Consider the following 14,697-nt stretch of genomic DNA (forward strand, 5'->3'; position numbering starts at 1 on the left):
ACATAATGTCGGCCTGATGTCCTCCCAAGCAATGCTTCACTCGCAAAGCCTCAACAAATATGATTTTTACAGTCAGTAGCAAATCCATCTTGATCAAATAGATCGGTAACAATAAATCTCTCTCGATCAAATTGATCAATAACAACAAGCATGTAAAACATGCTATCAAAACTTTTGAGAGATTTCGTGTACAAACACAACCCCAATCAGTAATAATCTTTCAAATGTACATAAGTAAACACAAACTTTTGGGGTCTTTCAAACAACTGATGTTGCTTCTCAATTTATCATAGTAGGACTTCCAAATGAATCTTGACAGAGTATTCCTTAATCATACATCTTCCTTTCCTACTTATGCAACAACATATTCTACAAACATATCCTGCTTTTCTTATCTCAACAACTCTTCAAAAGGGATTCTCCAGTTTTCTTCTTTTAAGGTGTCCATCATGGCTATAATATGCCCTCCCTCTTAACTAGGGACTTGTTTCCATGACGACAATAGTGATGTGTCCTTCTCTCATTCACGACCTTCACTAAGATTTACGGTTATTAGTCTTGGTCTAGTGCATGATACATGAAGTAGAGAACCATATCCATCACTCCCTCTTAACCAGGGAGGATCTAATCATTTCTATACAAGGAATGTACCCAAGCTCCCTCTTAACCTAGGGAGATCAACTTCTTTTCTACTACATCAGAGAATCTTTCAGGGCTTCCATCCTTCTCATTAGAGTTATCATGACCATCATCATCCATAAAAATTTCTTAATCATGCTTATCATATCAACTTTACTTACGAACATCTTCACCATCTTGAAGATTATGTACCTGCACAACTTAGATAACAAGTACAACCAAATCTATAGAAGCATGAAGTTAACCTCATCAAAATCATACAATAATGGAAGCATTAGACTTTATAAACATAATCAGCAAGAGACTTTACTTCTATACTTCAACTTCTTGCCTAGGTTTTTTTTACAAACCCTAAATTGCATCAACAACTCAAGATATCAATCTCATTATATCTAGAGCTTCAATATTTCTTTCAAAGATATGACAAACTCTTTTATAACATATAGCAAACCCTAGAGACCAGTATAACAATGCATCTAACAACTTTCATAATTCATATGTTAGACTTCCTACTAGGATTTCATACAAACCCTAGATTTCATACATGAGATTCAACAATCAAAACAAATCACAACTCGATCAACAACATGACTAGCTTCTATTAAGGTTTGATGTAAACCCTAGATTTTCATTTACTAATTCTCAATAATAAAACTGACCACAATACAATTTTATGTTTTTATCAACCTTTCATAAGTCCCAATTTTGTCAAATCATATACTAGAGAATTTAACTTCTACTAAGGTTTAGCTACAAAACCCTATAATTCACAAACAATATCATCCTAGAATATCAAACTTCGACTAGGGCTTAGTTCCAAACCCTAGGACTTATGAATATCAATAATTAGGTTAGCACATATGCATATCTAGGATTTCATCATCATGCATAAGCATATCATAACAACATATGTCAGGCAAACCCAATGACACAAACACATTAAAGTCAGACATATAACAAACTTGATCAGACGAACAAACATATACCTAGGGATTCATTCCTAGGTCATAAGGGTCTTGCTCATAAACCCTAAAGATCTAGGGTTTCAATACATAACATAAAAAACCCTAAATTACCAAAACTTCAAAGGTTTGGGATTTCAGATATCACCTTTCAACCCTAACAAGTTAGGGTTTTCATAACCATACCAAAACCCCAAACATGACATCATCAAAGCATCAAACATTTTCTTTAGACTTCATCAATAACCCTAAGTAGGCTAGGGTTTCACACATTATCATCGACATACCCTTAAGTTAGGGTTTTACAGAGAACCTCTTTAGGGTTCCACAAGAATAATCAAAGATGTGAGGAGGGTAGATTTATCTAATGATGAATCACCCAATCAAGAATCTTTATGATTCAAGAGTGCTAGACACAACAATGTTAGTAATGTAGAATAGATTACCAAAAATAATGAATATACCTTTATCATGAAGAGAACAAAGCTTATGGTCTAAGGCATACCTTTGTTTCTTAACAAACCTTGTAATCCCAATGCTTTGCCTTGTGAGGCCTTCTTACATAATCCTTGAGTATTCATTAAGCCTTTCCAAAAAAAGGAAAATATGAATAGAAATGTGATTAACTTATTTAATATAAACAAACTTAATACAAGGAGTAAGATACTTATCTTTTGAAGGTGGTGAGGGCTCCTTCCTAGTCCAAACTTGAGGGATACGTAAGGTATAAAGTCCCTAACAAATAGGTATTTGACTTCAGATCCTTCCATCTTGTTCTTCTTTGGTGAAACTTCTTCAACATGGTTCTCTTGATCCCTAATCCTTCTTTTGTTCCCTCGATTCTTGGGACAATCCCTTTTATAGTGACCCATCTTGTGACAACTATAGCACTAGCCCTTTGGACTTCTTGAAGGTTCATTTCTTCTTGTGATGAGTGGAACAGTCATTCAATATTTTATCTTCTTCACTCTCCTTGTTTATTACTAAAGATATTCTGATTCCTTCTTGACTGCATGCACTCCATCCACTAGTAGGCTCATGGCCAAGATCTTTATTTCTCTAAAATTTTCTTTCTTTGCTTCACTTGATTCATTTATAGACTAGATCCAAAACTTTATTCTTTTCGAGGATTAGATCTATCCTCTTTTTTTTCATGACCTGTAATTTGATACTCCTTCTAATTTGTTCTCTCCCTTTATGGAGTTAGACATTGTCCTTGAATGTAGTAAACTCCTTTCCTTGTAAGGTCTCCTTATATGATCCCTTTCTCAACTTCTTGAGATTCCTTAGTCTTCTTTCAATAGATCTTCAACCTCCCTTTTTCTTTCTTCTTTACCTTAGCTCTGATACCATGTTAAAAAACTGGAAAGTAAGAAAGCTTTTCTTATACTTGATAATTACTTGTGAGATTCTTGTGTTCTTATCAAATTTCTTATGTTCTTATTTTATCTTAGTTCATCAAGCAATTACCAAAGTAATGGCATGAAGATCAAGGACACTATATGTAGACAGACAACCAAGGAAAAACCCCAATCTCGGGGAAAACCCAGTCAACAACTCTTCCTTCAATAGTTTTCCTGAGATAATCCAAGACTCTTGACATAGACACAGACTTCCTCCACACCAAGTCAACCCTTTCATTTTTCAGCAGATGATCACTTTCTAGTATTGTCTTTGACCTAGATGCAGCAGTAGTAGCAACAACACTTCGATGCAGTGGTATCTTCGACCTAACAACTTCGATCTTAATGCAACAACTTCGACCTTGAAGCATCACTTCTACCTTGGAGCAACATTTTGACCTTGATGTTGTACTTTGACCTTGATGTCGTACTTCGACCTTGATGTCATACTTCGACCTTGATGCTGTAACAGAACTTAGACCTTGATGTTGTAGCCCAAAAACTAACACATTTGAGAGAGAGAGATAGCCCAAAACCTTTGATCCGTTTATTCTCCTTCTTCCACTGCAACTTTGAACTTTTTCACTGCTTCTTCTAGGAGATCGAACTTATGTGTGTGATTGTGCTCCAAATGAATCGAATTGCTTCAATATATAAGATTTTGGTGAGGTCAAATTACCTTTATTGAGGCCGACTTGGCGTGGAGGTGACATAATTCATTTTTTACTAAAAAATTACACAATTCAAAAGCCCAAGAAGGATCTCTTTAAATGTACAATGACTCTATTAACTCAAAATAAATCCTAGAAGTCCTCAATGGGGACTTTAGCCTAAAACATGATGACCCAAGCATGAAACCCATGCTTTAATAAGTCATAATAATAATAATAAAATTTCTTTTCATTCTTTTTCATAAGTACATTTTATTATGACTCAAATATAATTATGAAGACTAAACCTAGTTACATTTTTCAACAACCCTTTTCATGTGAAGCCTCACAATAAACGCTCCCAGCTTCTCGACAAACCCCTCGCTGAATAGATTATCCCAATAGCTAGCTATAAGAATATATGCATAACTTTCCCTGGTGTCTTTGAAGGCCTCACATTCTAAAATGAAATGTTTTCCTATTTCCACTTTTCTGGAAGAGCAAAAAATACATACTCTTTCCTCCCACACTTCTTTTGGCCTTTTCCAGCGCCCTGTTCCACAACAGAGTTGATGAGAATTAGTCCTTAACTAAGCAATAGAATTTTGGGTCTCCAAGAAATATTGGCCCCTATGTATGCTTTTTGTTGATGATTATGAGCGGGATTAAACTCATCACTATGGTACTCTTTCTTTCTCCCTAGCTCCTTATCCCAAATACGCTTGTGGAACTTATCTATAACAAAATATTTGATCTCTTTACTGTTTATGGGACACATGTTCAAGCAAATACCCCATTTACTAAACCAATTGTTATTTTGTCGCATCCAAGTCTTCTTTCTTTTGCACAATATGTCATTAAAGACAACCTTAGGCCATCTTCCCTCTTCCATTTGCTCAATTTTTTTTAAATATCTTATGACTCGCACCATAACAATTGCTTCAATAGGAGCAACCATGTTTCACTTAATAAGATAACATAAGGAATTTTACTTTAAATTTTGAATTTATTTGTAATCAAACGCTTCTGAATTTTCTCAATTTGTGTCCACTGCATGTCAGATGTACTGTTGGCCCATAGTTCATAACTGTAGAGAATCATCAGAATCACTAAAAGCCCAAAGGAGTTAGAGTGATTTCCAGTCCCATAACTTTGTCTCTCTACACCTATTTTGAAAAGCGTAAAATGCTTTCCAATCCCCCAAAGTTCTTTTCTTTCTACAACAATCCCAACTTAAATTTTTGTTGAAGTTAATTAAGAGGTATTTGTAATCCGCAACTTCTTCCGGAATGTTGTCTTCAAAGTAGAACTTATGTTGGTTATGTTTTATTTTGTTAGAGAAAGCCACTACTTTCGTTTTGTTAATATTGACTTGCATCCCCACTCTTCCACAAAAATGCTCAAGGGAAAGTAAGTGCTCTTGCAAACCAAGTGTAGATTGAGCAATCATAATAAGGTCACCTGTATATAAAAAAATCCTTATAACAAACTTGCAAATGGATACCATCACGCCCTTGCAAATTCAACCACTCTCCAAGCTTGTCGATATATAAACCAAAAAGGGTAGGAGACAATGGGCAACCTTGCATGGCCCTGATATCGCTTCTAAACTTTTAGAAATGTCTGTTGAAGTTCTAATTTTGACTTTCACCTCTTCATACAGCCTGTGCACAATTGCTCTCAAATGCCTAGGAACCCCAAGTTCCTTCATTCTGTGCCAAAGCTTATCCCTAGGAACCGTGTCAAAGGCTTTTCTGAAATCAACAAAGCAACAAAAAACTTCTTTTTTCTCCCAAACTTTTTTAATGATGTGGCTTAAAGCTATACCATGATCAAATGTGGAATATTTAGGTCTAAAACCTGCTTGCTCTTTAGCATGTTTATCTCTTTCTTTTGCCCACTTGGTGTTGATTTTATTTTTTACCATTCTTCCAAATAACTTTGCAAACAAGGAGTTTATCATTATGGTCCTATAATTCGAGGGATTATTGACGTCACCACTTTTGAAAAAAGGTATTGCCAGACTAGTTCTCCAATCTATGAGGAACCCCTATTGTATGATGTTGTTGATTTTTTTTGTAATGTAGGGTGCAAGAGTTTTTAAGCCCCACTTTAAATACTCTGCTTGGGGTTTAGCTAAGTCTTTTGCTTTACCAACACCCATCTCTACGTCTTGCACCATGAAGAGTTCAATATCAATGTTGACCAAGGGGGGAGGGTCAACCTTGGCATCCTGCTCATAAAGTTGTCTTGCATAGTCAAACCACTTGGAAGCTGTAATACTATTTTCAGTTTGCATCTTTCTTGGTTGGAGTTCCTTCCAAAATAATTTGGGGTTATTTTTCGCAAGGAAGATTGGTTCTTCCCTCCTTGAGGCCATGAAATCAACCTTTTTCTTTCTTAATATCTGCTTGTAAGCTTTGGGCTTTATGTTATATTTGTTTGATTCTTTCCACATTCTCCTTGCCTTTTTGCGATTGTAGGTGATATGGATACATTGATATAACTAACTAACCAATGCTAATGATAAAATACATATGTACTAAAATGAAGAAACTCATAACAGATAATTTCACTTTCAAAAAAAATTGTATATTAAAATTCTAATATACAGCTTGAGTGGGCCTAATGGTTAAGAACATGTGTTTCCTCCTACGAGTTCACAGGTTCAAAACCAGAGGGGGGTAGAGTATGTATGCCTTCATAGATTTAGCAGTCAAATCGCTGCACAGAGGTGGGTCCCTTGTCCCACAAACAAGGTCTCATACACCAATTTAGTGTCTGGCTTGGCTGTGACCTTAAAAATAGATATTATAATTATTATTATTATATATAATTAAATAAAAATAATCAAATAACATTAAATCATATACTAATTATTTAGAAGATATAAAAATAATATATTTAAAAGATATAAAAATTAAATACATATTTTTGTTTTATATTTCTTATTAAAAATATTTGGTGAAAATTTTCATATATATATTTTTACTCATCATTTGCGTATATATTTATTTTTTACTGTTTTATTTATTATAAAATATTAAAATAACTTATTAAACTATTTAAATAAAATATTAAAATAGTTTATAAATCATTTAATTTAATCAATAGAATTCTGTGTTGCATGGATAAGCTTTGGTGTTCTATACATTTAATATGGTGAGGCATTGTGATTAAGTGCACCATGGCACTAGGTATAAGAGTTCTTACACTTATTTAAAGGTTGAAGCTTTAGCTCAAACTTCCATAAAATAAATTCCTCGAGGTGGTAATGTGAAAAAAAAAAAAAAAACTAGTGAAATTGCCACCAGGCGACAAGCTTATGCAAAGTCTTAATTTTAATGTGGGAATCCCGTAAAGGCACAGCCGTCCCAAAAGATTCTAGGCTACTGAGGGTACAATAATGTCAAGGGTACAATAATGTCAAGAATGAGCCCTACGCCACTTTAACTTTTGAAATTTTAACACGGCTTCGATTCTGTAAACCAATTTTCACGTGGCATTGGTCCTTTTCCAATCTGATAATATATCCTGAGGGAACTTTGGATAATGACCGCCACTAGAAAGAACACTTCGACTTATATTCTGTGTTTCATTCTGCGTTTGTTGTGAAGGATTTGTAAATTCACTTAACTGTCTCTTCGGCGCTCGGAGAATGATGGAGGCTACTACCTGCAATTCGGCTAACTTGATCTCCAACATTTTTGCTAATGTATGTTGGCTCTACACTTTTGCTGATCGATATTCTATTAAAAAATCCTGATATTTTGTCACAGTCCTTAAACCCTGAAATTAAGATTTTAATGTCGGGCTGTAAAAATCTGTAAATGCAAACAAAACGTTAAAACACCACATCAATTGTTTCATTGTGTGGTTTTTGCTTATTTAATTGTGAACGAGTTTACCTCGCTTTCATTCAGGATGGGAATACAAGTTGGAAGCTGCGAAGTTCCATTAATTTTTGTTGCAAACAATCAGTAAAAGGAAACATCAGATTTGAGGGCATTAGAGCTTCTGTGGCTGCATCTCCCCGGACATTGGAATCCTCGAAACATGGGATGCAGAAAGCTGGTGAAGTTGTTCGTGTAGGGGTTCTTGGGGCCAGTGGCTACACCGGTTCAGAGGTACGAGGTTTATTTCAACGAAGTTTCGGCCTGTGTTTCATTTATTTTATTTTATTTTTGAAGTTATATCTTGTTTTCTAATAATTTGAAACATGCTTAAAAATCTGAAAAAAATATACAATGCGTTTCCTTTTATAGTTTTTTAAGTTTATTTATGTTTTAAAATCTGGAATATGCTTTCTCCCAATCTGGAAATATCACATTCCAATGTAGCTGTCTTAGAAAACACTGGAAAAATGTTTTAGTTTCCTCTCATAGTTTATAAGTGTTTCTTTTTATGAGATGCTTCTTCCCAATCTGGGAATACTACAATACAATATGGTGGCTTACAACACTCTAGAAATATGCTTCCTATTATCACTTCAAGCATGGCTTTCCCCAGCCTGGCTATATGAGAACGTAATATAGTTGACTTAGAATACTCTAGTGCCCTTCCCCAATTTGGGAATACTACATTTTAATATAGCTGACTTACAAAACTCTAGAAAGACCTCTTTGACTAAGAAGCTGTGGGTGTGTAGTATCTATTTCTCCAAAGTTGCCCAAAATCTTAAAACTTGCGCCTGCTGATATGTGATATGGCCTTGATAGGCTAAATGTGTCCCTAGGGCATCCATGCTTTGTCATCTAATCAAACCCTGATGGAGAGTATATGTATTTATTTATGATAACTTTTCTAAATGTACACAATATTTATTCGACAGCCATTTTCCTCAGCTGCACTTTCCTGACAAATAATTAAAAGCATACATTTATCTGTCAATTTTTAAGCCTGATTTGGAAAATGGTGGTCAATTGGACTATACAATCTTGTTTTTCCATGATATAGTTCCATGCTTGAGATTTTCTGTCCCCAGAATCCCTGATGTAATGAAATTATCTGTCCTTAGGATTGCTGCAGTGTGAGGTTGTTCTTGGTTATCTTGTAATGCCTTTTGCACTCTATTTCCTCAAAGTCGAATCAGCATTATTATTGGCTTTTTATGTTTCGTGTCATAGGTCTAATTTTGGCACATGACCCATTATATATTTGACCACAGGTATTTTTGATGATGTGCGTAATATTATATTAGTAAATATAAACAGATTTAATCTCTAGGAGATTACTTTTCTCTGAGTATTATTCTTACAATCTGGGCAATCTTATCCTATTGACCAGTTTGGCACAGGCTTGTAATACAAGTACATCTACAATGTAAAATTGTGTAAAGTCTTTGTTGAAAATTGTATGTGTGTTTTCTGCTCCCTTTTTGTGTTTCAATTTCTGCTACGTTTGGTCGTATAAGTTTGGTTAGGGTATCAAATCCTTGTAATGTTTTCTCCCTGATCTAATTCAAAGCCCTTGTCTGCACCTAAGTTCATGCTCATATTACTAAATGTAGATGAATTTAATCTCTAGGTGATTACTTTTCTCTGAGGATTATCTTTACACTCTGGGCAATCTTATCCGAGCGACCAATTTGGCACAGGCTTGTAATATAATTACATGTGTAATTTGAAATTTTGCCAAGTGTATGTCCTGTTGAAAATTGTGTGTGTGTGTGTGTTTTCTGCTCTCTTTTTGTATTTCAATTTCTCCTATGTTTGCTCATTCATTTTCGTATTAGTAAATGTGGATGGATTTAATCTCTAGGAGATTACTTTCTTCTGAAGATTATATTTACCATCTTTACAATCTGGGCAATCTTATCCTATTGACCAATTTGGCACACACATGTACTACAAGTATATAAAATTTTGTGATGTTTATGTACAGTTAAAAATTGTGTGTGTTTTCTGCTCTCTTTTTGTGTTTCAAGTTTCAACTTCTGCTATGTTTGCTTGTGTAAGTTTTGTTATGGTATCGAATCCTTGTTATGTTTTCTCCATGGTCTTCTTCAAAGCTTTTCTTTGTGGCCAAGTTCATGCATGAGCCTGGAAGAGAAGAGCTGACTAATTCTGGGACACAATTTGAATTGTGCTGAAGAGAATTAGCGGAGTTTTGTTTAAGTATGGTCATGCAAACATTGTGCATGGCCGCCGGCTTCGAGATGTGTGTCTGTACAAGAAAGATTAGTGCAGATTGCGCAACAGAGTTCTAGAATGCTGGATCACTGTGGTGCAGCTGCAACAGTATTGAGTTGTAACCTAGTCATGCTGACATGCATATCATGCTAGCATTTCAGTTTCACACAACTTCTCATTACAGTAGTTGCAAACGGTAGTGTGCCAGAACAACATGTTACACATTGGTGCAATAGAAGCTTTCATGCAATTCTAGCGTCATTATGGATTGTCTTCTACATTGACTTTGTCTTTTCTTTTCCCATCAAATTATATTCTAATGTAACATAAATAGTGTATGTATAGACAAGAGTCTAACTGGTTCATATATGCTCAGCGTTGTTATTTAAGTTAATCATTCCTTGTACAATAGGTAGAGAATCTTCACTTTATGTTGTTTCTTCACTATGTTATACAAAGTCAAAGTTTATTGCTTCCCAAGCATTATGCCATTGTTTGTTGTGTTGTGTGTCTGATTTGTGAGTCCTTGAGTATTGCCAAAAGTAGATGATTGTGAATGCTTATACAGTTTTTGTAACTGTTGTGTCATGTGTGCATTTTTGTGGCACAACTCCTGGTCATCTCTCGCATTGATCAATTTGGCATCGGACTTCACTGAATTCTGCCTGAATAATGGGTTCTGGAATTGTCTGCTTACAGCGGGTGACGTGTTTGAGTAGCAGGGTTTGGACTCTCTCCAAGTTGGTCCAATCTGTATGCAACAAGCTCGACCCCCAGACTTCATAGCAATAAAGAACTGTGGGTCTAATAATCGGCTCTGTGAGGTGGAATTTGGACTCGATGCCCTGACATTGGCTCAGGAAACATTGTCTCTCAATGAGGGCTAGGAACCATATCCTTTATTCTGTTGAGGCTGGAGGGCTTGTCCCATATCGAAAAGAGGCCCCCCTAAACTGTACCCCTAGGTAGGTGTAAGCTATGGTGATCTCAATCTTGACACCTCGGTAGTAGAAATGTAATTCTATAAGAGATCTCTTTGATGCATTTAAGACCAAAACCTTGGTTTTACCCAGGTTGACCATTAACTATCAAAGGTCACAAAAGATGGACAATGTATCAATTTGTCTTTACAAGGTAGAAGCCAACGAGACCAAGTCATCGACGAAAAGGAGGAAAATCAACACCTAGTGTAGAAGACAACCATCCCCCTCTTGGATATGCTCATGTAGGAAAGACTCCAACTCATCAATATAGATCCCGAAGAGGGTCAGCAAGGAGGGGGCATCCTTGTTTTACCTTGATGGTACTTTGGTTGAAATTGGAAAGGCCATTTGCCGTCTTGGGCCGTTGACAAACTGGCTTGTATAGTATCATCATGGCTACTAGAAGGGTCTTGGATATGCCAATGTTGTGGAGCCTTTGGAACAATTCCTCCCTTGGAACTCTATGTCAAATGCTTTTTAGAAGTCTACAAAGAAACTGTAAACCTTCGAAGGGTGATGATGAGCCATCTCAATAATGGCTCGAAGAGTGAAAATGTGATCAATCGCCTGATAGTTTGGCCAGAAACCTGCTTGTCCTCAAGCCTTAAGATGACGATTCTCTAACTCCCTAGAGAGCCACTGGTGTAACACTGTGGCGTAACACTTGGAGAATGTATGACCCACCATGATAGTTCGGTAGTTGTTTAAATCAGAGCTACTCCTTGACTTGTGGATTGGATGAATAATGTGTCTTTTCCAGGAGGGGGAAGTTTGAACATACCACATGGTAAAATAAATCAACAATATAGGAATAAAGAGACTGGATGCCATGTATAAGGAATTCGGCTTGAAGCCCTTCCTCATCTGTTGCTTTGTTGATAGTCATAGCTCTGATTGCTCTCCTGATGTCCCTCTCAAAGAAAAGGTGGCATGAAGAGGGGGGAGGGGATGCACATAATAAGTTGTCCAAGATTGTCATAAGGGGAGGTTGTGTGGGAGAACAGGGACTGGGGTGAAGTTCAAGTGGGATGGCGTGGTGTGTAGGGAAAAGAGTATGCTAGAAGGCTTTCGAGAAGTGGCAGAGGGCCCCACAAAGTTCCTCTCTCTTTTGGGAGAGAAAGGTTCGCATTTTAGGCGAAGGAGTTGATGGTAGGTTTTGTGGAGGGAAGGGGTGGAGGATGGGTCCTGCATGAGGGTGAGATGAAGCTATTTGTGAAGGAATTTACATTCATTGTTGAACCGATGGTTCATGGGATAGGAGCCAGGGGAGATTTATGGGCATGTTGACGAGTGGAGTGGGGGTGGGAATCAAATGTTGCCTCCACAAGGATAGTGGAAAACATCTTGTATTTGGCTGTGGTTGTGCCCAATGACTTGAAGTGGGAAATGGAGGGGTGGGGAGAGAGGGAGATGAGGTAGAGAGGGAGAAGGTTAGGAGGGCCTGGTCTGTCAGGGGGATACGAGAGACTAAGAAGTGCTGAGTATGTGGGAGAAGGTCTTTGTTGGTTAAGACTTCGTCAACAATGCTACCCCCCACAATGGGGGAAGCAAGTGAAGTCACCAAAACCTGGAAAGGAAGGAAGCCCATTCAGGATCAATAAGCCATGGGATTCACCTAGCTGTAAGAGATGTCTCTCGTAACTTGTGATGGGCCTGTCACTATGTTGTGAACTCCTATGAAGGAGCATAGATTTTGGTTCCAACTCCTGGAGGCAAAGTGTGTCCTTTGCTTTGTCATGTAAGGCAACCTGGAAGTTTTTTGTTATGAGCTTTGAAGTCACCTAGAAGAATGACATCGCCAAGAGTGGAGTGGTGGGAGATATTTGCATAAAGATCAAGGAAAGGATCACTCTTGGAATTCGTGTGAAGTGCAACTGCGATGAGGTTGGGGGAAAGTAGTAAACTGTAATGTAGCTATCTCGTAGAAGGGCGTTGTGCTAATAGAACTGGCCCATAAAAATCTAGCATGCTCATTTGATGACAACAAAGTGACCTTGCTCTAGAAAGAATCTTGTATAAGACAAGCAACACCCCTAGATCCTTCAATGTTGTCGGACCTTGTCTCCTATCAATAAGATCACACCTAGTGATACCCATGAATCGTTTGTGGTTTCTACATGGGGCTTGCATGCGTCTATGTGAGGTAAAGGAGTTCATGAGACTTGATCGCATCACAAAGCATACCTAGTGAAGACCAAATTACACCATTAAAATTTCAATAGCTAATGGATATGGTGGGCACACTCTCCCTAACTTCTCCCTCAACTAAATGAGATTGTCATTTGGTCCGAGGGGGAGAGTACCTTGGAGGAGTTGAATCATGGATGACAACTTTGAGATCTTGGATTACTACCCACTTCCCTTTCTTTTGCATAACTATGACCCGGTCCCTAGACAACTTGAGTTCTACCTGCTTAGATTTGGTGAGGCTAGCATTGAGGAAGACCTTGTGTAGGTGGGAGTGATATTAGTCTTCTCTTGTCTTGGAGAGCTCTGAGTTGATCCTCTAGTGATCGAAAATGGAGGAAGAGTGTGGAGTTGGGGCTCATCCATGCCCATTCAAGAGTGGTGTCCTTCATATCCAAAGTGTCATGAGGGAAAGAGGTGCTAATCTATAGTGAGTCGTAGCAAATGTTTAACCTTACCTGTCCAAAATGAGAAATCCTGCTCCATGGCGATATATGTGGGGTTGTAAATTTTCCCTTGGTCACTAGGGGTTGACAAAAGGGATCCCTCCATTATTCCTCTAACATGAACTAGTTCAATCTTGTTGACAACGACAACTCCTAGTAGTTGTTCCTAGTTTTCTCAATGACGATTGCTTGGAATTTGAAACTCTTTGCTCGAGCTTCATAGGAACCCATGATCAAAATTTGTGGTTTGGCTTGGCGTCTTGAGGAACCCTAGCGCCTTTTTGCCATGTCTCCTGTTCTCCCTGTCCACAAAACGACTATCTATTCAAGCCCACGACTTGGCTTGACAACCTGAGCTATTGTGACCTCTTCGTTCGACGGTCTACTTGAAACAGTCGCTTGACGACACAACATCTCACTTGCATGATGATCTACTTGATGGCTCTAGACAATACTCAACTCGACCTCTACGCACGACGGTTCAATGGTTATCTCAAGTTTCTATTTGTTGGCTCAATCACCCCTGCCAATGCATGACAATGACTACTCAAAAACCAAAACCCTTGACGTTGGGATTTTGCGATGGTGGTGTGACTAGGAGAACAACCATTATGCTTGGCTTACCCATCGTCGTCCATCCATTTTTCTTGGCCTACACAATTGTTATAGATTCTAACAAGCATCATTTCATAACTACAAGATGGCATGGATCCGATATCCTTTAGATATAATATTGGCCTTCATTAACCTAATTCCTCCTTTACCAATCCACCATTGCTAGACTTGGAATTAGTGTTGAAAGTGGAGATCAAGGTGGGGATACCTGCTTACAACAACCGGATGGATGTGCTTAAATTGAATATTTGGCCGAGGCAGCATGCCTTGTTGTACTGAGAGGCGCTTTACAGCCCAGTATATGAGAGAGATGTTGTCACGTAACGTAACGTTACATTAAAAATTATTAAAAAAATATGAGGGAGATGTTGCCACGTAACGTAACGTTACATTAAAAAAATATTAAAAAATATGAAGGAGATGTTGTTATGTGACGTAACGTTACATTAAAAAAATATGTGTTGACTAATATATATTGTATATGTTGAAGATATGTGTAACGTTACTATATATGTGTCGGCTAATATATATTGTATATGCTGAAGATATGTGTAACGCTACTTTAAAATAAAAATATTAATTAATTTTTTTAATTAAAATAAAAAATGTGTCACTAATATTAACAAACTCAATTTTGAAAACGAAATATATACAATTTAAAAAGAGATTGATTAGCTTATT

General features: G+C 37.2%; 1 protein-coding gene across 1 annotated transcript in view; it reads left to right on the forward strand.

The window, feature by feature from the left end:
- The first annotated feature begins 7,083 nt into the window (after positions 1-7,083).
- LOC149158794 (Putative N-acetyl-gamma-glutamyl-phosphate reductase) overlaps positions 7,084-14,697 on the forward strand; it is a 233,389-nt gene continuing 225,775 nt past the window's right edge. Inside the window, exons 1-2 of the mRNA XM_089436316.1 lie at positions 7,084-7,369; positions 7,578-7,781. Of these exons, the coding sequence (XP_089292442.1) occupies positions 7,313-7,369; positions 7,578-7,781 (261 nt within the window). The 5' untranslated portion in view covers positions 7,084-7,312. The remainder of the gene's footprint in view (positions 7,370-7,577; positions 7,782-14,697) is intronic.

This window comes from Pinus tabuliformis, chromosome 5_2, assembly GCF_031772625.1.
Source record: "Pinus tabuliformis cultivar Carrire ecotype Pingquan chromosome 5_2, CPIR1, whole genome shotgun sequence".
Classification (NCBI taxonomy): domain Eukaryota; kingdom Viridiplantae; phylum Streptophyta; class Pinopsida; order Pinales; family Pinaceae; genus Pinus; species Pinus tabuliformis.